The sequence below is a fragment of the Nycticebus coucang genome, chromosome 1 (assembly GCF_027406575.1).
Source record: "Nycticebus coucang isolate mNycCou1 chromosome 1, mNycCou1.pri, whole genome shotgun sequence".
NCBI lineage: Eukaryota > Metazoa > Chordata > Mammalia > Primates > Lorisidae > Nycticebus > Nycticebus coucang.
This window is the reverse complement of record NC_069780.1, coordinates 45,678,574-45,705,972: the sequence shown is the minus strand read 5'-3', so window position 1 is coordinate 45,705,972 and position 27,399 is coordinate 45,678,574. Positions and strand designations below refer to the sequence as shown.

Below are 27,399 nucleotides of genomic sequence, written 5' to 3'. Positions count from 1 at the left end.
TTATCTGGAAACTGGAAGTCCAGGATCAAGATGTCAGCAGGTTATTACCTCTGAGGTATTCTTCTGCAGCTGGCAATGGCTGCCCTCTTGCTGCTTCTTTGCGTGGTTGCCCCTCTGTGCAAGAGCATTCAGGGTATCTCTTTTTGTGTGTGCAGATTTTTTTTTTTATAAAGGCATCAGTCAGAAAAAAAAATAAATAAAGGCATCCGTCAGATTGAATTGGGATCATTCACATGACCTCATTTAACCTTAATTATCTCTTTACAAGCCCAAACTCTGGGTTAGAGCTTCACCATTTAAATTGGGGGAAACACATTTCAGCGCATAACATTAGTATAAAGAAATACAGTGGACTTTTGCACACTGACCTTGCTAAATCATCCCTTAATTCTTGCAGCTGATTTGTACATTCCCTAGGGTACTCTCATAGACACTCATGTCTGAAAGCACAGGGAGTTTTACTGTTTCTTTTCTAATTTTAGTCGGTGTGTTTCTTTTTTGTTTCCTTTCCTTTTTTTATTTTATTGTTCTGGTTAAGATACCAGCACAATACTGAATAGAAATGATAAGAATAAGCTTTCTTATTCCAATCTTAAGGGAATTTGTTTTTTTAATAGATGCACTTTATCTAATTGAAAACTATGTTTCGATTCTCTGTTTGCCCAGATTCATTCATTCATTCCTTTTCTTTTTCTTTGCTTCTTCTCTTTCTTTCCTTCCTTCTTTCTTTCTCTCGTATTGAATTTTGTCAAATGATTTTCCCTGCATAAATTGAGATGATTATTTATTTTTCTCAATATGGTGAGTTGCAATAAATGATTCTTGAATGTTAAACCAATTATATATTCTTGGTATCAATAAGTCAATGGATATTTTATTTTAAAAATATTTTTATTTATTATTAGAGTCAATTTGCTAATAATTTTTTAAGAGTTTTATATTTCTATCATGACAGATACTGTTTTCTTAAATATCTGTGTCATGTTTGGTATCAGGGTTTTTCTGGCTTAATGAAAGTACTATTTTTGGCTTAAATGTTTGACCAAATTCACCAGAAAAACTATTTAGGCCTGAAGTGTTCCTTTTAGGAAGGTTTCTTAAAATAATAAATTCAATGTGTTACTGAATTTTATTTCAATAGAATTCCTAATTTCATTTTGTGTCAGTTTTGGTTAGCTGTTATTTTAAAGAAATTTATCCATTTCATCAAAATTATTAAATTTACTGGCATAAAGTTGTTTAACGTACTTTTAATTTTATGTTATGTATTACAGGATTGCTGCAAAGAAACAGAAAATAATGCGTAGTATTTGAAAAAATAAAACCAAGGCAATAACTCATAATTTGTGTTGTCTTTTTTTGGAAAAAGGAATTTAATCATTTATGTTTTTTTTCCCTAGCTGCATGACCCAAACCTTTAACATTAGAGGTGGATAAAAGACTAATAATGTAGAACTTTGTAAGCCATGTTAGTGAGTTTCCATTTTATTCTAGTACAAACTACAAAGAGGTCTTTATATTAAGGCCTTGCACAACTGTTTATTATAAGTAGCGTGCACAGCATTTTTCAAGTTGTTTCCTGGTGGTGTTTATTATTATTTATTTTTCAACTCATTTCATAGTAAGATTGAGGTTCTTAGAGCAATCTTATTCCCAGTTAAACCATAAAATAATTGAGAAAATTGGGATAAAATGGAACTAGAAAACAAGAAGCTAAGGTAAGGACGGTTCAAAATATGGTTACTTTTAAATACTTCTAAGTTGCAGAAGTATTGTTACAAGTTTTATCTGAGCACCTGGGAGAGGAGAACTGTGTCAAACACCCCTGTCTCCCATCACCTGTAATGTGTTCTTTGGGCACTAGGCCTTCACTCTGTTGGGAGAATCCATGGATTGTCTTTGTTGGTGCAATTTTTCAGAAAATGTCAGGAGAGAAAGGACATTTGGATATTGCCCATTCTCCTAGCCATTTGTGCTGCTATACAAGAATACTACTAATTTAAAAACAAGAGAAATTTATTTTTCACAGTTCTAGAGGATGTGGGCTAGCAGATCAATGTGCCAGCAGATTCCTTGTCTGGTGAGGGCTGTTCTAGGCCTCTAAGATGACAGCTTCTTGCTGCATCCGCCTTACAGGTCAGCAATGTGTCCTCAGGGGCATAAGGAATAGAAGGGACCAACATGTCCCCTCAAGCCCTTTTATAATGTAGCATTAATCCATTCATAAGGGTAGGATCCCCATGGTCTAATCACCTCCTAATGCCCCTCTTCTCCACTTAATACTATTGAATTGAGGGTTAAGTTTAGAAACTTAATCCTCTTCCAAGTTTTGCAGAAGATATAAACATGCAGACCGTCATACCTGTTTATTTAAGCAAACCAGAGCAAACAATTCAAGCCAAGCATTCACTTCATCTTTAGGCAGGTAGGTAAAACTTTAAATTATAATTGACTTTCTTTAGGAGGAATGCATGGATTTCCACAGGGTGGGGAAAAACACTAAGGACAAATTCTATAGTCATGGGCCATGTAAGAGATATTACGGGTTCTTCTGTCAATTGCAACAGACTGCATATACTGGGGGGGGTTATAAGATTACAATACTGTATTTTTACTGTACTTTTTCTAAATTTAGATACATTTAGGTACACAAATACTATTGTTACAAATGACTATAGCCTTCAGTATAGTAACATGCTGTTCAGAATAGGCACCATACAGCGTGCTATAATACACTGGAATTTCATCTTCAGTAGGTCCTTGGTCTCAGTAATTTGAAGAATGAATCCACGGACCACAGATCCGTGGTAAGACAGGATTCCTTTACAGAGAAGAAAAGAATACAAAAACACGAAATCTCCTGGCAGAGAGAAACAAAGCAAGTGGGTGGGGAAAGCTCTCTCTCTCCCTCTCTGTCTCTCTCAGGGCGCTTTGTCCAGGGGTATATATTTGGTTGCATGGGTCCTCTGAAGTTACATTTAGCATGGCTGGGTAGCAAATGAAGCTACAATCCCTTTCATTCCCAGGCCTGGGAAACCTACATGAAATTGACCAGGCCTAGGAAAGGCCGGGTTCCCTGTTCAGCCCCAAGTGCCAGGGGAGACCTAAGGAGCTGGTGTCTCCCTGGCTACTGGAGCCTCCTGCGTATCTACCCTCCAGTCCGCTGGTTCTTCTGCCGGCTGCCACCACATCAACACCGCCAAGGCAGAGGTGGCAGGTCTGCCCCTCAGCTCCACCCAGCTGGCTGGGGCGCCACCTGTCCTGTATCAATACCACTTAGGTTTGCGCAAGTATATTCTATGATGTTCCCACAATGGCGAAATCACCTAAGGACACATTTTTCAGAAAGTATCCCTGTCCCTAAGTAACCCATGATTATTTCACGAGTTTCATAACTACCATTATAGCAACAAATTAGGGGAGAATTATCATTTTAAGATCCGATATGATCTTTCACTCATTACTTCTCATTTTCTTACTGCCTTGCTTTATCGGTTATGGTAACTTGAATTTAACAGTAGAATTTCAGAGAAACTGAAATTACAAAAGGATAATTATTCAATGCAAGAAAGAAAGTATTACATTGACAATTAAAGACATTTTCTTTAGGATAATTTCTAAAGACATTTTCTCAAGTCCCCATATTATCAACTTAATTACATATTTCTATGGAGTGAGGAAATATCTTACAATTTGCCAAGAGTATTTTGACAGGAGTTTGTTGAAGTCTGTCAACTACATTATTTTTGGTATATCACTGTTAATGGTGTCATTCAGACGTCGTGGAACATACAACTCCAGATTTAATTCTTCAAAAAATCAGGTCATTGCAGAATGCCTATTATAACTGCAATTTGCGACAGGGAGATGAGGATAAGGACAAAGCAAAGAATGACACCAACCCCCTCCTCTTAAGCACGAGAGGGCTAGGACAAAATAGGGTAGGAAGGCTGTGTGCCCTTTTTAACGGACTTTTTTCCGGGGTTTTATTCCACTTTAATAAAAATGATGAATTAATTTAAAATTGGTCTAACTCCATTGCACGCGGTATTGCTGGTGCTCTCAATTGTATAGAGACGTCATTGTTTTCTAACTTCACAAACCACCCGTGATTATTTCAGTTTGCTTTTTTTCTTTTCCTAGAAAGTGTTTTTCCAGTTATGAAAAGAGGGAGTTTGATGCAATGGTTAAAGCCGCTTAATTTATAATTGTTATTGTTATCAAATGAAGCACGAATATGGCTTTGTTGGAAGTCACCCACCTACACCCGCAAATTCGTCCCGGTGGCACACACCCTACCTCTCCCGCCCGGGCGTGGTCGGTCGCTGAAGCCCTTTAAGCCACTGCGCAGGCTGGGCTCCAAGGAAGGTCGGTCCCCATTCCTCCAGGACCCGAGCGTTGGGCTAGGGAAAAGCGAGGTGGGACGGTAATCGTACCCCCAGGAACGAGGAAGATCGCCCACCTCTCCCTTTGGGTCAAACTTCTCCCAGCTCCCGCCTTCCGAGCTTGGGATGAGTCCCGCACTTTGTGACCTTTCCCTTCCTGCGGGACACTGAGAACACACCCTAGCGCTTTCCCCAGAAGCCGGTTCGGCGCACAGCGCACCCCAGCGGCCTTGTGGCCGCCACCTAATCGCGACCACTTGGCTTCCGGAGAGCTGGCCAGTTGCGGTCGCCGCTGCCTCGGAACCCGGAGACTCGAGAGGCTGAACCCGGAGACTCGAGAGGCTGTGAGAGTCGGTCTCCGCCCGACCCTGGGGAGGGCGGGGGGCGGCAGCGCTCGGCCCCGCCCGCCACACCTGGGTACAGTGAGGACCGGGAGGGCTGGGGCGGGGCAGGGGGCTGGCCCCGAGCCCAAGCAGCTTCTCCAAGAGCCGGCCCGAGAGGAGCACAGCAGAAGGGGAGGGTCTCGAGGCAGAGTCCATCTACACGAGGGAGGGACCCCAGATGAGGTAGAAAACCAGAACCTAAGAGCCGCGGAGACGTGCCGCGCCAACCATGGAGCGGGCTGGCCCCGACTTGGGGCAGCTGCAGCAGCAGCAGCAGCAGCAGCAGCGGGACCAGGACTCGGTCGAAGCGTGGCTGGACGATCACTGGGACTTTACCTTCTCTTACTTTATTAGAAAAGCCACCAGGTAAGAAGAGGACCCACGGAAGACCCGGCCGGGGCATGGAGCGTGACCTGGGGCTGATCTCTGTCCCCCTATTTAAATTTCCCCTTCGTTCACCATTAAAGAACCCATGTTCCCAGGCCCTTTGCTTAAGTAGGTCTTCCGTCCTTTTACTGGGTAGCGACCTCGACTTTAAGCGAGCAGTCAAAAAACTCAAGTGTCAGATTCTATCTAACTTGCTTACAAAGTTCAAAAGCAAAAATGAACTTGCCGAGCCCCCAACCTTATCCCCTTTGGTATCCCCCAGGAGCAGGATTATTTTTACACATCCACGCTCATGGGCCTTCCTCAAGCTCCTCTCCACCCTCCTGCTCGCCTAAATCCTCCCAGCAAAACCGTAACAGTTACCGACCCCTTCCCTGCAGCTCCGGAAGCACCATTTCCAAGTCGGTCGCAGTGGCTCCGCTCCTCCCCCGTCCCCCCTCGTCCTGGCCCTGGCTGGGCGGGGAAGCCGGGGTAGGGACGAGACCACGAGGAAGCCCAAAGGCAGCAACATGCCGGAACCGTCCCAAAGTGAGTGCGGTCGCCTTTTGTCCCCTTCCAGTCCTCCGATTGTCCCGCGCGTCTACTCTCACCCGCTTTTCCGCCAAAGGCTGCACCACCTAAAAGGACGGCTTTGGCGAAGGGTTTGCAGCGCGCACACAAAGGGAACCGGGGAGGCGCTGCGGCGAACGGACCCCTAGGGGTTGGCGGGTTCCGCGCGGCCGACGGAGACCCCAGAGGCCAGCTCTTCCTGGTCATGAGCCAAGCGCCGCCGCGGAGGGCGGGAGCCTGTCCTTTTGGAGGCGGCTGCGCTTTAGGGCGCGCGTGGGAAACACTCGCTGGAGAGTTGGGAGGAATTGAGACAGGAGCAGAGGGATGAGAGGGTGGAGCGGAGTGTGCTTGGCGGGCGGGTCCCCTGAAGCCTGAAGAGTTGGTCGAAGCCGGGGCTCGAGCAAGGCTCCTACGGAAAGACTCAGGCTGACTCCAGGACGCAACCGCTTGGGGAAGGTCCCGAAGCCCACTGCCGCTGGCTCGGGGCCGCGGCAGCGAGGGTGACGCTGGCGGGGCGGTGATGGTGGAGGAGCCGGCCGGGTCTCGGCGCCGGCCTCTCACCCGCCCGCGCGCGGCCGAGGCTCTGCGGGGCGCTCCCCGCCAGGGGGCGGCGCGGCGCGGGGCGATCCGGCGGCGACGGGCGGCGGCGCGGCGGCCGGGGCGGTAGGGGTGCGGGCTCCGAGTCACCGACCTCACCTCACCTGGGCACGGCGTTGCCCTAGTGGAGCTTCCTGGAGTCCAGGATCGGCGGAGTTCGGAAACGAACTTCCCGGGTTTGCTATGTTGCCCTTTGGAGACAAAACGAGGTACTTCCTTCAGCATCCCCAGTTAGCACTTTCGCCTGGGGCGGGAGTGGCACGTTAGGGACCCGGTGCGGGGTCGTGGAGACCTGGTCGCAGCAGCCTGGCGATGCCTCATTATATATGAGCTGTATTACTTTGTCTTTCTTTACTTTCACATCTATTACCTTGGGGTCTTAGATTACGCTATTTTAATCCAGTTTTTCTAAGGAACCTTCTAGTTGGTGTTGACACAGTCACTTTCGGGGGGTTTTCGACAGAAATGAAGGCTCAGGGACAGATGTTACCTCTTCTGTTTAATTACCCAGCCCTCCTTTTTAAAACCTCTTATCCGCTTTCGACTTCTTTCAAAATCCGAAATTTCCTAGTGGCCAAAGGATGGCCCTAGAAGTGGTTTCTTTTTAACTGCACTTTTATGCGAGTTGAGGATGAAGCACTTAAGGCTGTCTAGGTTTAGAATTTCCAATTGCTGTGGTCCGATTGTTTTCTGGGGTCACCTGCTACTCCAAGGCTGACTGTCCCCAGTTTCCGTTCACTCTTGCACATCCTCATCCTTCTGTATCCATTGAATTACCGCGCACAGAATGGTGAGGAGGCCAGAGAGCTAGGCTGATTTTTAATTGTGTTGGAAGGTTCTTTATGCAGATGATTAACAGTTTAAAGAAAAAAGTTACTTATGTAATAAATAAGCATAATGTCCTTTTCTTTGTTCTTCCTTTTTCCTTTAAAGACATACATTTGGGATGGTTCGTTAATAGTTTTTGACCGTTCGTAGATAAAGAGTTCACTTCCAGAGTCTGCCAAAACTTTGGAAAGTGTAGCAGCATTTGATTGGAAAATAAAAGGAAAGAGTTAAGTTACATTTTTTCCCATTACTTTTTCTCCCGAATAGCATAGGATTAAAATCTCATTTCTCAAAATGGCCATGTTAGTGAAATTGAGAGCATCTGAGATTCCAAAAGACTTTCAAAAAACTTTCTTGATTAGGGTTTTTAAATTATAGTTGATGTTGGTAACAGACAGAACACTTTTTGTAATATATATATGTGTGTATGTATATTCTTAGGAATTTATGTAGAGTAAAGTTGGAAAATGAAAGTGTTAAGTATTTAAGAGTAGTGCAGGCCTTCAATTTTAGGAGTTAGAAAGTGCTGAGATTTGTCAGTGTAAAAAAACATAATCTTATAATTTGTGTGTAGCCAGAAGTCCTTCATGAAACAATATTCCAACTTGGCTTTATGTTTGGTGGCATTAACTAGAAACTTAAGAATAAGAGATTGGACAGTAGTTGATTATAAAATTGCTGAACTACTGATGTCAGTGTGTTGAACATTATTGTGGGAAAAATTTATTGCACACATTTTAGCCTTACAGCTAAGAGTCTTTCTTTTTTAACAAGAAACTCCCATTACTTTGTTTTTTCCCTTTTATTGTACTTTTTAAGTGTGAAATAAATATCGTACGTGATTCAGGAAACCCACAAAACAGAATAGTTCTGTAGAGGAGTGGGGCATGTTTTGAGATTTAAAACGAATTTAGATTCACTCAGGTCAACCCATCTGCATCAGCAACCAGGCTTGCTGATGGAACTATTTCTGTCTTTATTTGTTGCTATTGGACATTCATGCATGCTTGTTTATCCTGTCCCCAGACTGAATGATCTGACCCAATGGTAGTCATTGAACATAATGAAGCTTCTGGCATTCCTCAATTCTCAAAACACCTGGGAATTTTGGTTGACCTTAAAGCAGTTATGCTGCTATATTACACTGTTTCCTGTAACTGTCTTCAAATACAGAGCTAACTACTTTATTAAAAGGTATAGCTCGGAGCATAGAGATAGATGATTTTTGGTTGTCACAACCTGTTTATGTGAATTTTTGTCAATTGAACAATTCCTAACATAATCTATTGTCATAAAAATTAATCTGAGGCTAGTACACTGCATCTGGAAAGCTCCCACTCACACAATCCTAGACAATTTGTAGTCCTACAGGCCTTGGGTACCGTGTTGACTGAAGGTTTAAAAGTGCATGCATTTGCAAATGAAGCCTTCCTGGTGCTAATGCCACTTAACAGCTGTTGTTATTCTTGACAGCATATTAGAATAAAGTTACCTTTCATTAATAACTAATTAGCTTCGTGATTGTGGGTGATGTTTTTAGCCATTTAGTATTGCAGGGGTGACATGATTGACTTTTTATTGCTTTGTTTTGTACCAGGCAAAAGCTTGAGTGTATTTGGCATATACTGGAAATAGATATTAAGTGAGGACAAGTTTTTATGACAGCTTGGATCAAAGTCCAGAAACAGAAGTTTTACATTCCCATGTAGCTTTCTATGATAGACTTTTTATTTGACACTAGAAAGCTGTGCTGAGTTAATTGAGGTTCTAGGTCCTGGGCGTGGGATTCTTTCTTTTTTTTCTTTATTCATTTCTAAAAGCTATAGTGTTTTTTTATTTGTAGCATATTTACATTAAAATCAGAGTCTATAATCTGATTAAAATAAATATTGCTACCCCATTTAAAACAATTATTCTTTTTATAATTATAGAGGAATATAAACTTTATCGTAATTTTCAGACACATGATCTGTTGAGCCTATTTTGTTGGGTAGTTGGTCATGTTGAAGAAATAAAATACACTGGGCACTGACCCTTTCTGACTTTGATAACATTTATAATAGTTTCATGATGGTAATTTTTGGTATAGTAATGGCCTACTTTTGCCCCCTTGTATTGTTCATAACCAGAGTCCAGGCAGCTAAGCTGCCTTTTGGTACCCTAGACTCTTATGGAGTCTTTCTGCCTGGAGGAATCCAAGGGAGCCCCCGATGTTTCTCATTGCCTCTCTATCTCTAATTTTTTCAAAGTTTCAAATTTCAAATTTAGGCCCATTTTAGGGTCTAAACTGGTTGATGGTGATTTCTAAAAAATGTGGCAGCATTAATGCAATGACCATGAGTATAGATGGATAGCTTGAAATAAATTGATTTTGCTGAGTATAACAAACTTAAATAGGCTTGTAAAATTTGGTATAAGTTTTTTGAGTTTGTGATCTGAAGATCGTAGGAAATGGCAGTATTTTCATGAGATCATGTCCTTGGAACCTCAAAATTGGGAAATTTTTTAGTATTTTCATTATGCTGTGTCACAAAATTTCCTTTTAAAATAATTTGGCCTAAATTAATGATGTGAGTCTGATCTCAAATATTGTTTCTTTTAAAATATTTGAAACTCCTTTCAAGTTGTATAGGTACCTTCACCCTTATCTTATTATAGACAATGCGTCTTACCATCAGCCATCACTTTCTCTAGATTCGAAAGCATGAATTAACTTAGAACTTTCCTTGAACTGCTGGAAAGATTTCTTTTCTTTTTTTGTTTTTTTGAGATAGAGTCTCACTATGTCACCCTCGCCGTAGTGTCATTGCTCATGCAACCTCGACCTTGGGTTTAAGTGGTTCTCTTGCCTCAGCCTCCCAAGTAGCTGGGACTACAGGCACCCGCCACAATGCCCAAAACAAATATTTTTTTGTTATTGTTGTCATTGTTGTTTAGTAGGCCCTAGCCAGGTTCAAACCCACCAGTCCCGGTGCATGTGGCTGGCGCCCTAACTACTGAGCTGCAGGCTCCAAGCCTGGAAAGATTTCTTTTGTAATTGCAAAAACTAAACAGAATTGTGTGGTATTTATTAGTTTATCCCCAAAGCAGTCTTCAACCTAATAATATATTAAATCCACAACTCTGTGTTGAGTTGCTTTTGTTTTTTGTTCCCTAAGTTGATTGGAGGATACAAACCTCTTCCTAGGATATGCCTTCAGCAAAGACTGTAGGACAATTAAATAAATCAATGAGTTGATTGATAGTGAAGGGTTGAAAAATAACTAATTTCTGAATTTCGGATGCAGACTTTGCAGGACTTCCTATGAAATTAGTTTAGCTGCACAGATGCAGGTTCAGTTGACCAGTGTTATAGCTGATGGATGTGGCTTGGAAATAAATATCTGTTGTATCATGTTCTCAGGAAAGAGTGCTTGTGAGCTACATACCTAGGAATAAAAATTGAAGAAAGTCTTTCCACATGAGTTATTCATTTGATATTTAGCTCTGTAATCTTGTTTATGGATTTGATATTCTCATTTTATTTTGAATTATTTTTGTTTTTACAATATAAGTGCTTTATTCATTTTCTCTGAATGGTAGGAATTTATATTTACTGCCAACAAAATGTGTACAGCAGGTAAAGCAAACAGAGTGTTATATTTATATGAATCATTTTGATAAATGCTCTAACATGTTTTTTAAAGCCTTGAGAGAGATTTTTTTTCTGGCTTTTGGTTTGTAGCGGATATACTTTTTAAAAGTCCTGTGTTCCATTTCTTTATCCTTCAGGAGAGCGAGGACTTCTCCCCTGATTCTCAATTGTAAAGTAAGACTAACTTTTTGCAAATTATCTTCTTTGAATAATTTTATTATATCTAAACTTAGGAGAAAAAAGATCCACATTTATTATCATACCCCTAGTGATAATTATAAAAATTAAGAATCATCTTCTCTGCTCGCTGCTGAGTACCTGTGCTGAAGATGTAAGAGAGTAGATCCTGATCTTTTAAGCTGATGAAGTAGTTGAAACACAAACACACACGGTCATTGCACTTTAGAGTTACAGGGGATCGTACGTGTATAATCCAGTTTCTCAAGCTTCCATAATGTATCACTATTTTTTTTTTTAAAGGGATGTTCTCGTTGATCCCCAGTATATTAGAAAACTTTTGATTGCAAAATGACAGAAACCCATTTTGAACCCATACAGAATTGACTCACAAGATTGAAATGGCCTGGGGATTGGTTTTACTGTGAATTCAGCTAAAGAAATAATCTTTTTAAGATTCTGTCTGTGTGTCTGTTTCAATCTATATATCCATCTTTCTAATCTGTCTTTCTACTCACTCTTCCCTGCTTCCATCTCTCTGTCCATCCATGTGCCCATCTATCCGTCTATCTTTGGCCCTGTGTTGTGTTGGCTTTATTTTCTTACATGCTTTCTTCATATGCTGGAAGTTTATTCTTGGTAAGTATGTGTGAATCTTAAACTTTTAGAATCGCAGAGGAACATAATCTTATTCATATCAGTACTCTCCAAATTACTCTGGCCTTACTTGGGTCATGTGCCTGCTCTTGACTAATCATTGTATCCAAGCAAGTAGTGTTGTCTGACTGCTTTATTGGGGCCAGATAGCCCATAATGTGATATGCCATTGAATTAGGAGAATTCCCAAAAGAAAGTGATGTGGGCAGATCCAGGAGTTCCAGATGTCCACTATACCTGGTGTTGACTTCTTTTACTTTAATGTTGGTTAAATGTAGAATTCTTAAAAGTAAAATAAACAAAAGTAGATATAATTTAATCATAGTTATAACATTTAGGCAACTGTAATGCCAAAATACATTTTAAGTTAATTATAAAGAAAATGATGAAACTACAGTCAAATGCAAATTGACAGCATTTATTAAATCACCCTTGCAAAATAAATATGGCCCTAACTGCTTGAGGAACAATCTGGTGAGGTCAGCTGGCCTTTGCTACAGTTACCCTGTGATGACTCAGTCCTCCCACTGGGTCTCAGAATAGTCATGAAACTTTTATTCCTATAGCACAGCGTAGTAGCTCTCAGTTTTTACTTTGTATGAAAAGCACGTTTGCATGTTAAATTTACCTCTTTTATTTTCTCATTAACACAAACATAAACCTGTGAGCTAAAAGTGCAGGGCCATACCTGGCTATAAGTCATCCCTGTGATTTAAAGCATATGTCTTTCACCTTTTTCGTTTTAACTGTGATCACCATGAAGACACAAAATTAAAACTATTTTTTTTAAAGAAAATGTGCAAATCTCCAAAACATACTTGGTTTGAATTTGCAGGCCTTCTTAAAGCTTGTCATGAGAACACCCATTTAGTTCAGTCTCTCCCATATCCAAACTGCGAAACAAATCGATTTACATATTTACTACATAGATTTCAGTTATGTTTTCTTTTAGATGATGTAGTAGGTTTTTTTTTTTTTAAGCAACATCTTTCAGACCATGGGATTGTGAATACATGGAAAATTACTAAACATACATCCCTTCCAACTCTCAGTCGAATTTGAATGTAAAACCATATGAAACAATTCCGCATTTTATTTATATTTGGTTTCAGTAAGCTTCTCAGATGTTTTCATAGCTGGAGAAAACTTGGAAATACTAAATAACTTTAGGCAGAGGATTTCTTTCCTTACCATGCCAGAGCTAAGTGTTACTCATTGTAACATCAGAGTGGAGATTCCTAGAGGAGAGGATATCACTTGGGGGTGCCCCAAATCTCCTGTTTTAATATTTCATTACAGTTGGTTAATTTTTTATTCATCTAAACCAGTGCCTCTTAAAAGAGGATGTTGCCAAAAAAAAAAAAAAAAAAGAGGATGTTGGCATTTGGTGGAGTCTCTTTCTTTTTGTTTGAGAGGCTGTCCAGAGCATTGCAGGAGTTTCAAGATCCCTGAACTCAAGGGACTAAATGCCAGGACCACCCTCAATTGTGATGGCAAATCTGTCCTGCACATTTTCAAATGGCCCTGAAGGACGGGCACCACAGCTTGGTTAGAAGCCACTCTTCTGACCCCTTTAAAATTTATTTCTGTTTATGGTGGCCAATGGCCCTAATGGCACAGACTTAGGCTTCAACCTCTGAACCATCTTTCTAAGAGGGTAATTTTTTTTTTTTTTAAGAGAGGAAAACCAGAGTATTATTTATTTATTTTTGCAGTTTTGGCCAGGGTCAGGCTTGAACCTGCCACCCCCGGTATATGGGGCCGGCACCCTCCCTACTCCTTGAGCCACAGGCGTCGCTCCTAAGAGGGTAATTTAAGGTACATTATTTATACTCTCTGTAAAATGGAAATAATAGCTTTTGCCTTGTAGGTTTCTTAAGATAATTAAAGGAAATACTACATTGTTTTAATAGTAGTGATTTTCAGTAGTTTACCATTTTCCCTTAAAAATCATCAGCATCTTAAATATGATCACACAGTTTGATCATCATTCCCTTATTCTGGTAGATGGGAATTAGGACGACGGGATAGTGATTTTATAGGCTTTAAGTGTCTTTTTCATTTTCCTAGATGCAATTTTATTAATGATTTGAGCAGAACCTTTTGTGGGATTGTATTATAAAGTCCTGGAAAAGGAATTGAAATGGGAGCTTAGACTCCCAAATTTTATTCCCAGCTTTGCTATTAATTAACTCCGTGACTGGCGCAAGTTCATAAACCTCAGCTCTAAGATGGAAGGTGAGAGGGAGTGAGGAATCAAGGCTGAGAGAGATTCAGAAGTGAGTTTAAAAGTCTCAGAGGTGAGTTTAAAAGCCTTTTTCAGCTCTAAGAGTTCTTCATTCTCAGCAGGAGAGCACAGTTGTCTATTAACTTCTCAGATTGAATAGTTTTATTCTTTTAAGTATTTTTCCAAATTTGAGTAGTAGATCAGGTCAAATTATGCAAACAGTGTAACTAAAACTGTATAAAATAATGATCCAAGAGCAGGAAAAATATCCAACATTATTTTCTCATGAATTATTTTTGTGCTTTTCCTGCAGATATTTTTAACAGATTTCCACACAAATTATCAACCATCCTTTCAGTCAGAAATTTTAGTATGCTTTTTGTGATTCAGATTAATTCACATGACCGATGAAAAAAGAGCATTGAAAACAAAGAAAAAAGGATGACATTTTAATAATTGACTTATAAACGTGAAAGTTCATCCTGCAAATTTCCTCCAAAAGTTACTGCATAAGGGACTTGCTGTATATATATGGCCATCCCTGAGGCCCAGGGGTGCATCAACCTACTTTTAGAATTTCCTCCAGTAAGCTCCCTTGGATGAGAACGAAAACAGCCAACTTAAATCCCCAAATTGCCTATAGCAAAATGTTAAACCATTGTTTTATGAAGTATTAAAACTATGCTCTAGGGCGGCGCCTGTGGTTCATAGAGTAGGGCGCCGGCCCCACATGCCGAGAGTGGCGGGTTCAGACCCAGCCCCGGTCAAACTGCAACAACAAAAAAAAATAGCCGGGTGCTGTGGCGGGCGCCTGTAGTCCCAGCTACTAGGGAGGCTGAGGCAAGAGAATCGCGGAAGCCCAGGAGTTGGAGGTTGCTGTGAGCTGTGTGAGGCCACGGCACTCTACCCGAGGGCGGTACAGTGAGACTCTGTCTCTACAAAAAAAAAAACAAAACAAAAAAAAAACTATGCTCTAGTTTAGAATTATGTTTATTGTAAAATATTATTGTGGTTTCATTCATAGGTAATTATTGCGTATTTTTTAACATTTGTTCTGAAATAGTTTTAACTTTTATTTTGAAAAAAAAAAAAAGTCCCTAAATCTATGACTTATTTTTGGAAAAAAAATAATTTCTAAGCAGTAATTGAAGGGGCATTTATTTTTCTCAGTTAAATATTGAGCTCCTAATCTTAAAGAAGAATTCAGAAAATGACATCATCAGGAAGTGTAGTTATTGATCTAGAGAGATTTTTTTAGTTTTAATTTGGAAAAAATACTAACATTAAAACAACTTTTTTTTTTTTCTATTGGAAAATTAGTGCTTTTGAATTAGGGGTTTAAAAAGAAGCAGAAGCTAACATCTAGTGATTCTGTGTAAACATATTGAATAAATTCTCTTTAAACAAAAAATTATTTAAAAATATACTGCATTACTGTTCAATAACTGTCACGTGTTAAACACTGTGTATGACTTTGTTATTTATAGGCATCATTTCTTTTAACTTTGTTAAGAACCACATGAAGTAGATGCTATGATCTCTGCTTTACAGAGAGAGTAAATGATGCGCCTAAGGTCATATTCTTAGAAAGAGGTGGTTCTGGGGTGGAACCCTAAGTCTGTCTCACCTAGGACCCTTGAACACCACGCTATCTATAGTATTAACGGAAGCAAAGCAAAGTCTCAGAGCATGAATGTCATGAGGCTTCTGAGGAAGGGATGAAAGCGTCTTCTAGGGCCTATTTATGTTCCAGCACATTACTTAATGATGTGCCTAGAGACTTTGCCCAAGTGAGTTTAGTTTCCATGTATAACTTTTGACTATAAAAATTGGGAAATCTCAAATGACATTTTCAAATAGAGTGGCTGAAAATTTAGGTACTAGGCCATAACAATTGTATTTTTAGTTTTAGAACACAAATACCCAAAGTACAGTATATTTTCAAAGAATTTTTATCCTTTGATACATTCTTTTAGGGAAGAGTGTAAAACATAATGCATCTGGTTGCTCTAAAAGTGGATTTCATCTAACTGTATTTTTTAATATATCAAAATTTTACTTGGCCTTGTAAACTTCTCTTCTCTTTTTCTTATTTTTCTAGAAGCCAAGAAATAGCCTATAAACCCTAGACAAAATAATTATTTTTCCATTTCAAGACATCTGGAATATTGAATATGTTTTTTAAGGCATGTCTGTCTTTTTAAAGACTCATTTTGTATGACGAGTGAGCCATTCCAATTTGGTAGACAGTGAAGTTATGGCTGCAAGAGACCCTTGTTGTCACAGGCATTTGTCTTTGTGTGCTTGTGTGTGCTGTGTGCATCCATGTCCCCTTTGCAGCTCTCAAGCTGCGTCCTTGAGTCCTGTCACTAGGTTTGCATTTCCTATTTAATACTTCTAGGTAGTAGTCATTTGTAGAACCTGTGACTTGTCTGTATTAGTGGAAACTTTCTAAAACACGAACTATAAATTGTGATTTTCTTTCCTCTGATAGGATTTTAATAATTCTAAGTGAAAATGAAATATTCAAAAGGGGGAAAGTTTTGATTCTTCTCAGAGTTATGTGCCGTACAGTGACCATTCAGTTTTTTTTCAATGAATATTACTAATCACTTTATAACATTTTTCGAGACAATGAGATAACGAATACCCAATATACAAAACTTAAATAGCCACATAAGAGGTATTACAGTACTAATTTGACGTTATATAATCATTAACTTAATTGAATCTCTCATTTTAAGAATGCTACAGTTTTTGGGTACTTTAAAAATAACGAGCACATAGGTTGTATAGATGAAATATATGGCATTGTATTTCTGCCACGTGTGTAATTTTGATAAACTCTTTGTTAGAATCATTGTAAAAATTGATAACAATTGGGTGGCGCCTGTGGCTCAGTGAGTGGGGCGTCAGCCCCATATACTGAGGGTGGCGGGTTCAAACCCAGCCCCGGCCAAACTGCAACAACAACAACAACAACAACAAAAAATTGATAACAATTCACTTCTAAGCATCCTACCTCCAAAAATTCCTTTGATTTTTATTTTTTTTTATCATTCACAAATGGATTTATTTATTCCACTGTGTTACTACAGACCCCAAATATCTGACGCTGGAAATGTCAACTCTAGCATTTTCCTGTAGCAGCTGCTGGAAGTAGGCTGGTGTGTGAACTCATTAGCTCTGCTGGGTGCCCCACTCACATTATAACATCTTGAAGGATGTGGTGCTATTGGTGCTATAAAGAAGCTTTGTGAAATCAAGATATGCTAGATATTATTCTTAAAGACACCGATACATCTACTATTACATGTTATATATCATTATTGTATTATTACTGCTGAGAAGTTTGAGCTGCCTCAAAAGTCTTATTAGGACAAGGAGCCTCTGATTTGATTCATTGTTTAAAAATACTTGAGATTTGAGATTTAAGTCACATTTATGACAAGGACTCATGGCAGGTTTTTAACAAATTCCATTTGATTGTGTTTATACCATCTAACTAATATGAAACTTTTGGGTTCTCTATGTGGTTCTTTTAGGTTCCTATGTGGGAAAGGGTGAGTAAGCCCTAAGCATCATCAGTGGTCTGCAGTTGTTTGAAACCACAGGTGGTGGATTCACTCCCAACAATGATTTTTTAGTATCCTCCAGTGTATCTCCACTTTCCTTAAGACATATTGTTAAAAGTTAAAAAACAAAATTAAATTTATCCTTTTTAAAAAGCCTGTATCATACAACTCATTTATGAAGTAAGAAATTTTTGGTATCATAAAATAAGATAGGAAATAAGTGGCTGGAGGATAATAAAACAGACTTTGGTGAGGAGATGGAAAGATTTAGATGGAATGTTAAACTTCAGGAATTTGTTCATCGATTACAAGTTCTTGGCATCCATTTTCATTGCATTTCCCTTGGCCATGGCTTTCTTTCAAGTGTCAAGGGCCTGTTGTCTGTCATTAACCGCCTCGTAAAAGTTAAATCAGCTGAAAGTCTTCAGGAGGGCCACCCTGTCTCTGATTGCTCCCAGGTTTACAGAACAGTTAGCAAGGACACACTTACGCATGAAAGTGCAGAGGCTGAATTATTAGTGCTCAGGGCAAAGGGTAAAATGCTTCAGTGGAATTTGGGTCTGTTTTGTTCTTTTTGCTCAGATGGCTATGATATACTTTAAACTCTTATACTTCTTTTCTAAACTTAGTGAGATTCTGTAAAGAATGGCATTTTGGAATAAAAGTATCTGCTTTGGCAAAGGATTCTGAATGTTTCTTGGTGCCTGTCGCTAACCTTTATCCAAACCCTGTTAGGCCTCCTCTGCCTGTAGGCTTGTATCACCAGGAACACAACCTTTTTGCCCTTGTCTTTTTCTCTTGGCTAAACTTTACGAGGACATGAATAGCCACTGCTCCTGACCCTGCCCTTCATCTCATTGGAATGAATACTAAGCATAGAAAAATCTTAGCTGTGTGGAAGGAATTTTGAAATGATTCCACATGGGTTTTCTAATAGGACCTGTACGTCAGTCCTGTGTGGTGAGTAAAGGAGTCAAGAGGTTTGTCTTCTATTTAAAAATGAGGAAGTAGAGGGGTAAAAAGAGGTTGAGTTGACTGATCCAAAGACCACCTCTTGTTCTGTTGATAATGTAAGCTGTTGTGAGGGTCTTAAATGGAACTCAACCTCTCAATGCTTCGTAATCCCAAGAATTTTTAGCAATTGCAAAATCTTCCTTTTGTAAGTAGACTGCTGTTTGTTTTGTCCCTGTAAAAATATATGGATAGTTTTGAGAGCAGAATAAAAGAACTTGATTTAAGGAAGAATTTTATGCCATTATTTCTGAGCTCTTCAAAAGGTTCAATTGTCATACACAAGATCACAGTCCTGTGTACTGTTTCAGTGATAAAATTAGTGATTGGATAGCCAGGAGCACATTGGTATGCACAGAACCTACCTTTTCTTTGCTGTCTATCCACCAACAATTTCAGTTAAGAAAAACAATATAAATGACCAGAGTGGCTATGTGAAATACAGCACACCCTGTTAAATTTGAATTTCAAATACCACTTATACTAAAAAAGTATTCTTTGTTTATCTAAAACTCGGGTCTAGCTAGGGTATCTTGTGTTTTTAGTTGCTAAATCTAGCAACTCTAAGAATGACGCTTTCTCAAACACATTTATTGTATGTTCTTTTCACTGCATTGCTGAAAAGAACATATTTATTATCACTGAAGCAGAAACATTATTTCAATCCTTTTCTTTGAAATTATGTGATAGGGTGATATAGTGTACCATCCTTTTATGATTTGAACTAAAGGATTAAGTTAGAGAATGTGTTATTGTAAGTGATCATATTCTCTTTGCTTTCTCTGCTTGAATTTGATTTTGGCTTTCAGATTCAAGTAGATGACATGGAACGCCTTCTTCACGACAAGATTGATGGTGTGGGAACTTCTTACAGCTCAAGATACCTGGAAAACCTGAATTTGATTCCTGGTTTTGCCACCAAAAGTAGAATGGCTTTGGTTCAGCCATTTAATTGAGCTTCCTGTTTTAGAAAGTAGGATTGTTAATGCCTGCCTCACCAGGTTTAAACAAAATGACCTGTGGGGTTTTTCTTTTCAGTATTACTAATATACATATTTTACAAAAATTGCTTAGAATCAAGAAAGAGAAGAGAAAATAGAGATACTATCTTAGGCCTTGGGATTTGCCCCGTTAGAAACCCTACCATCCAGGGTTCTTGAATTTCATTTGCAGCTTCTCATCCTTTTCTATCCTTATTTGTGTACATTTATACTAGCTTTGTATCCTAGCCCGTCAACATGGGAAAAAGGCAGTGAAAAGGTTTTGATCCAAACTTTCCCTTGAATAACGGAACTAAAACAAGTAACCAAATTTACTTCAACAAGTTACTTGTTGAAGTTACTTACTTTACAAGTTACTTACTTTACTTGTTGAAGTACATTTGTCTTTGATCTAATAAAATTTAGAAAACACTGTTAACTCTTAGAGTAAATGAATACTTTTGACAAAACTATAACCACAGACAATAGCTTCTCTCTCTTTCTCTTTTTTTTGAGACAGAGTTTGATTGAAAACTTTTCTCTTGAAAAATGGAACCAAAACAAGTAACATTTTAAATTAGCTTCCTGTTTTAGAAAGTAGGATTGTTAATGCCTGTGTCACCAGGTTTACTTGTTGAAGCAAATTTGTCTTTGATCTAATAAAATTTAGAAAACTCTGTTAACTCTTAGAGTAAACGAATATTTTTTTGACAAAACTATAACCACAAACAATAGCTTCTCTCTCTCTCTTTTTTTTGAGACAGAGTCTCACTATGTCACACTCAGTAGAGTGCTGTGGCGTCACATCTCACAGCAACTGAAACTCTTGGGCTTAAGTGATTCTCTTGCCTCAGCCTCCCAAGTAGCTGGGACTATAGGCGCCTGCCACAACGCCCAGCTATTTTTTTGTTGTCGTTGTCATTGTTGTTTGGCAAGCCCAGGCCGGGTTCGAACTCACCAGCTCTAGTGTACGTGGCTGGCGCCCTAACCACTGAGCTACAGGTGCCGAGCCATCAACAATAGCTTCTCTTCATGTTTGACTTTTGCAGTAGGGTCATAAGGAAATTTTCTTTCTCAAAAAATCCTTTTTTTGAAATAATATTTGAAGGCTTTATCAGTTTTCCGAAGGGTCCTTACTCCAGAATGTAATTATTTGAATACAGTACTCATTTCTACAGTTATTAGCTGGTCTTTAATTGGGCATGGCTCATTTGTGGCTTTGTATTATATTAGAGTAGTTTTCCAACATCACTTTTATCTACTTCTAGGAAATCTTCTGTTGTCTTGTTCCATTCCAGCTGCTAGAACAAATACCTTAGACTGAACAGTTTATCAACAACAGAAATTTATTGTTCACAATTCTGGAGGCTGGAAAGTCCAAGGACAAGGCACTACACGATTCCATGTTAGGGGAGGGCCTCTTCTTGGTAGATGGTGCCTTTTATGTCTGCATGTGGCAGAAAGGCAAAAAAAGGTTAACAAGCTCTATTAGGGCTCTTACAAGGGCACTAATCCTTTTTATGAGAGGAGAGCACTTCCAAAGGCCCCACTTCCCATCACTTTAGGGTTAGATTTTCAACCTATGAATTTTGAGGAGGACATATGCATTCAGACCATAACATGTATTTTACATAAGTATTTAATTTCAATTTGAAGGTGATTTGCATTCATATTTGCATAGAGTCTGAAGTATTAAAAAAATCAATGGAAGAGTACAGATGTTAGTCTTAAGAAAGCCACTTTAAGGTGGCACCTGTGGTCAGTGGGTAGGGCACCAGCCCCATATACCGAGGTGGCGGGTTCAAACCTGGCCCCAGCCAAAACTGCAACAACAACAAAAAAGAAAGCCACTTTATGGGCAGCACCTGTGGCTCAAAGGAGTAGGGTGCTGGCCCCATATGCCAGAAGTGGCGGGTTCAAACCCAGCCCCGGCCAAAAACTGCAAAAAAAAAAAAAAAAGAAAGTCACTTTATATAGCCACACAGGTCACACACTGCAAAACCTGAAGGGAGAGAGGTGTGAGAGAGGATTTAATTTTGTCTACAATTGGTTCATACATGATTTTGATATTTTAGTATGCAAGCATGTAATTACAGGGCCTCAAATAATCAATAATGTAATACTGAGCACTCCCCTTCCCTGCGACTGGTGGCAATACCCTTGGTTAATACAAATTGTTTATTGGATAACTGAATATACTAGGTCTGCTTTTCCTGTATCATTTAATACTGAGTTAATATCTCAAAAAATATTTGGAAATAAAACACTTAGAAGATAATTAAATATAGTAATCAAAAATACATGACAAAGAATTTTTAAGTGGTGACTCTGCCTAACACATATGCTGTACTAGGCCCTGCAGGTTTTAGGTGAATAAATTAGCCATAGCCAGTTGTGAGTCTTATATCCAAGGGATGATGAACATTACTAGCTACAACACAGTGTTGATTTTCTATAGCAAATACACCAATGTTCAGATATTCAAAAGACTGCTGTCCCTTTTGATGCTTGAGCAGCCTTTATTCCCTCATTTATTTCTTTCTAGAACTCCTTTGAGGACAGACTACTATATGGGGTCAGAGTACGGAAGATCCAGGAGTGAGCAAGACAGAGAAGTAGCTCCGCTGACATTTACATCTAGTCAGAGGAGACTGACAATCTACCAGTAGACTAATAAATAAGAAAAATAGCAGATAGTGCTAATTGAGAGAGTGTAGAGTAAGAACAGGATGTGTCAGAACCACTGTAGGAGGACTTGTCCGAGCGGGCCATGTGCAGGTGTGGGGAGGGCATCCCAGACAGGGCCACTTAGAGCTTGCTGTGGCTGAGGTGTGCCATCCAGGCTAGCTGCTGCCACCGGCAGGGATGGGGAACTTTTGGCTTAGGGCCTCCTGTGGCCTTCTGGGTCCTTGAATGTATCCTTTTGACTGAATCCAAATTTTACAAAAGAAATCCTTTTGTTAAAAGAGATGCAGCAGAGAAGGATGAAGTTTTTCTTGCCTCCTTTGGTGCTTACAAAAGAACAATTTTAAAATGAGAAGGCCTCAGTTTCTCCTCTATTAGGAATTCTGTTTTCACCATTCTTTCTATTTAGGCATACACTCAGAGTTGTCAAGTTGGCAGTTTTTGACTAAAAGATTTAAAAGGAGATCTCTAGTTTTCATTGAGAAGATAAGAAATAATTAGGGGTAAGTTTTAGGTTTGTAGCTGAAATGGTCAAAATGCCCATTTTTATATTAATTCAACAATTTAGTTACATCCATATTTAAAATTACTTTGGATATGTTAATTTAGATATGTTGCTTTTTTCCTATCTTGCTTTTTACAGAACAGTTTTATTCCAAACCTTCCTATATGTTTTGTTAGCTTTGCATGCATTTTTAACATCAGTGACTTTGGCACTTCTAATTTAATTGGGGGTGTTACATAAACATTTTCCTGGAATGTGTCCCTTCATTTCTAAGTTTTTGAGATACAGAATTACTTTAATCAATAGATGTTGTCCTCATTGAAAATTTGGTTCTAAGCCGCAACATGCATCTATAAAACATTAGGACAGTTACCTTTAAAAAAAAAAATCTATGTAGCTAGCCAGGCATGATGGCTCACACCTGTAATCCCAGCACTTTGGGAGACCAACGAGGCTGGATTGCTTGAGGCAAGGAGTTCAAGGCTAGCCTGGGCAACGGTGAGACCCATCTGTACAGACAATTTAAAATAAACAGCTGGGTGTGGTGGCACCTGCCTCTAGTCCCAAGTACTTGGAAAGCTGAAGCAGGAAGATCACTGAGTCCATAGTTCCAAGCTGCAGTGAGCTATGATCACGCCACTGCTCACTCTAACCTAGGCAACAGGGTGAGACTCTCTTTCAAAAATAAACAAATAAATAAATAGTGTAGGTATATGTGCTTGTGATCTGTACCATGTACCTATCTACTACATTGCTTTTGTTCTTAGTTCATATTTCTAATACCTCTTTATTATAAAGTTGGTCAGTCACAAGACCATTGAGATTGGTTGTTAAAAATTGCATATTGGATTTTTAAAACTTTATTTTTTAATCAACAAATAAAATTTTATAAATGTATAGTGTACAACATGATGTTTTGATATATGTACACATTGTGGAATGGTTAGATCAAGCCATAACATATGCAGGTACCTCACATAGGTATCAGTTTTTTTGTGGTGAGAACAGTTAAAAATCTACTTGTTAGCTGTTTTCAAGTATATGTTATTATCAACTATGGTCACCATATTGTATCATACCATGGATCTCTTGATTTTATTTCTCCTAACTAACATTTTGTATCCTTTGACTACTGGTTTTTAAAGAGATATTTTTTAAAGAGTTTTATAATTGTATCCAATGCATGAAAGTATGAGGGAGATAGTAGTTACCTTTTTATTTTGACCCATTCCCTTCTAGACTGATTACCATTTCACAGTAATATATATTCAAAAAACCACATCATTCCTCAAAATAAAATAATTAGGGGAACATCTCATAAATGGGTGACTCAGGGTAGACTCAGAAATCAGGCAATTTCTTCTTTTTTTTTTTTTTTGTTGAGACAGAGTCTCACTTTGTCACCTTTGGCAGAGTGCTGTGGCATCATAGCTCACAGCAACCTCAAACTCCTGGACTCAAGTGATTCTCTTGCCTCAGCCTCCCAAATAGCTGAGACTACAGGTGCCCGCCACAATGCTTGGCTACTTTTAGAGGCAAGGTCTCACTGTGGCTCAGGCTGGTCTTGAACCTGTAAGCCACCCCCCACCCCCACATCCATCTCCCAAGGGCTGGGATTACAGGCGTGAGCCACAGTGCTCAGCTCCAGGCAACTTCTTTTCAAACTCTTTTGCATCCTCCTTTATTACTTAACAAATTTTGAAGATTTTTCATATATAAGTACATATAACCATTTTAATGTCTCCCTAGTGTTCCATTGAATAAATGTGCTATGATGTATTTAGTCAGCTTTCTGTTGGTGATGATAGGTTGCTTCTTATCTTTGCTATAGCAAACAATACCATGGTAGGTACCGGTATTGGAAATACACGTGTGTATTTCCTTTGCCACAGTGTAAAATCTCTGTAACAAAGGATAGATGGATTTTAAAATTTGTTAGATATTCTCTGCTTGCCCTCCAAAGAGGTGCTATCAGTTTGCACTACAGCCGTAAAGATTGGAGAATGACTCTATGTCTATACTCTCTCCAAAATAGTACATTGTCAAAATGTTTGATCTTGGCCGATTGGTGTAAGCAATTGATTATGTCACTGTAGATTGGAGTTTGCATTGCTCTGACTATAGGCAAATACTTTTAAATATCCTCAGTGGTACCGAGTTTTATCTTTTGACAGTGAATTTGAGTTTTGAACAAAGTTAAGTCTTATTAGGAGATGGATAATTAAGTTAGCTGTTATAATAGGCTTTTTTGTTTCATTCATTTTGAGAAGAGGGGTTAGTGAAAAATAAGATCTGATTTTTATATAAAACGATTATTCCTTTCAGGATTATAAATTGTCTCAGAAGTCCATTTCAAAAGAAAAGTTCCAAAAATGTCTAAAGTAATGAAATCATTAATTGGTATAAGATTATAGCTTTCTCAGGGGAATTTTTTGAATTGAATAACACTCATTTGAGTTGTGTATGAACTACTGTGTTTATTGAAAAAGATCATCCTCTGTGAAGGTCTTAGCTCACATAGGTTTCTTTCACAGGAAGGTACATTAAAAGCATAAGCAACTTCATGTTTTTTTGGACTGTATTTTTTAACTTAGATTATGCCTACTTTTTAACTTTTCTCCTTTATACAAGGAATCGATAATCTAGAAAGAGAATTTTTATCAGTATTAGACAAGCATTATTAGGATAATATTTACAGAAGTTGATACTCTTTTTATACACTAGATTAAATTATTTATAATTTCTATTTTCTTTTCTAAATCTTATCTTCACAACATAGATATAACTATCTAAAATTATGTATGTATACTAATAAGCCAAATTTAGATAAATATTTGTTTTTCATTTTCAAATATGTAACTTCAGAACAAGTTTTGTGTTTAAGACATCAGATTAGCTTCCATATTTGCTTTCTTTTGATTGTCAAATTTAGTGCCTTTGAACTTTTAGTATAAATTAATTTTGAGAAGGCCAGACACAGTGGCTCATGCCTATAATCCTAGCACTCTGGGAAGCTGTGGTGGGTGCATTGCTTGAGCTGACAAGACCAGTCTGAACCAGAGCAAGACCTCTGTCGCTACTAAAAAAAAAAATAGAAAAACTAAGGCAAAAGGATCTCTTGAGCCCAGGATTTTGAGGTTGCTATGGTCTACAGTGATGCCATGGCACTCTACCCAGGGCAACAGAGTGCAACTCTATCTCCAATAAATAAATAAATAAATAGTAAATTAATTAATCTGAGAGAAGTAGACTTGATGCTTGGTATGTTGCAAATCAGATGAATTACATGTATGTAGAAGTCAGACTTTATTAAGTTGTTCACTGAAGCAATTGTCTTCTACATTTTTTCAAAATCAAATTGCATTGAATCAGCCATCTTGTTTTTATTTTTTATGACAAAGCAAATTATTACCGAATTAGTTTATTGCGAGAGGATTTTTTCGTAGCTTTCAGGAGTAGCACCGTTCCTCCTTAAATATCTAATGTGTCTGCATGTTTCATTCTGCAGAGAAATGGTCAATGCATGGTTTGCTGAGAGAGTTCACACCATCCCAGTGTGCAAGGAAGGCATCAGAGGCCACACCGAGTCGTGCTCGTGCCCCTTGCAGCAGAGTCCTCGTGCAGATAACAGTGCCCCTGGAACGCCAACCAGGAAAATCTCTGCCTCTGAATTTGACCGGCCTCTTAGACCCATTGTTGTCAAGGATTCTGAGGGAACTGTGAGCTTCCTCTCTGACTCAGAAAAGAAGGAACAGATGCCTCTAACCCCCCCAAGGTTTGATAATGATGATGGGGACCAGTGCTCAAGACTCTTGGAATTAGTGAAAGATATTTCTAGTCATTTGGATGTCACAGCCTTATGTCACAAAATTTTCTTGCACATCCATGGACTCATCTCTGCTGACCGCTATTCCCTTTTCCTTGTCTGTGAGGACAGTTCAAATGACAAGTTTCTTATCAGTCGCCTCTTTGATGTTGCCGAAGGTTCAACATTGGAAGAAGCTTCCAATAACTGTATCCGCCTAGAATGGAACAAAGGCATTGTGGGACACGTGGCCGCGCTCGGTGAGCCCTTGAACATCAAAGATGCGTATGAGGTAAGTAGGGGACTGCAAAAGCAGGGTGGGCAGTTGGGAGGGGGATATGGCAGCAGTCAGAAATGGTGGGATATTTGAAACTGAGATGTAATGATTTGCGTACTTACTTAAAACTGGAATATAGGCTAAGAACTTTTCCATCTTTAAATGCTAGAGTTTCTTCACTGGTGGTTCAATCAAGGATAGGGACCTGACAGAAATTTTGCCTTGTTTTTCTCTTTAATGATAGTTGAAGACAGCTCATCCTATAGTTGTAGTCTCTTAATTTTTTATCTGATCACTTTTTTATCTGATCCCTATGTATGTTATCTCTGTTTAAACCTCTCAAGATTTTACTAAGATTCTAAAATCGTAAGTCAACCTGTTGTCCTTTCGTTCATTCATTCAGTTAATCATAGCATTCATTCAAAGACCCATCGATACCAAAGTCTGATGTTCTTTTCTTCCCTCCTCTCTTTGATTTGTTTTTTTTAAATAAATAGACTTAAACAGATGTCTAAAAAAAAAAATGGAAATTTTTTGCTCCAAAATATTACAGTGGGAAGATACGCTGTTTCTTCCACTTTTGCTATGACTATCCGCAGATCTTTAATTATGGACTTAAAGGTTACACTGTAAGACTCTTCACATTTCCCACTTAAAATGATCCTTTTTATTGAGAGAATTATGATTTTAAACACAGACTCTTAATTGAATGACACTTTGTATGTTTGTGAGATATT

General features: G+C 38.8%; 1 protein-coding gene across 3 annotated transcripts in view; it reads left to right on the top strand.

Moving 5' to 3' along the window:
• Positions 1-4,741: 4,741 nt before the first annotated feature.
• The window catches only part of PDE5A (phosphodiesterase 5A), a 139,741-nt gene continuing 117,083 nt past the window's right edge, over positions 4,742-27,399 (top strand). Inside the window, exons 1-3 of one of the 3 annotated variants that reach the window (XM_053573154.1) lie at positions 5,082-5,134; positions 5,536-5,683; positions 26,089-26,677. In XM_053573154.1, coding sequence (XP_053429129.1) covers positions 26,093-26,677 — 585 coding nt within the window. In that variant the 5' untranslated portion in view covers positions 5,082-5,134; positions 5,536-5,683; positions 26,089-26,092. Of the gene's footprint in view, positions 5,135-5,535; positions 5,684-5,840; positions 6,511-26,088; positions 26,678-27,399 lie in introns of those variants that run through there. The other 2 variants (XM_053573011.1, XM_053573088.1) reach the window with 2 other exon arrangements.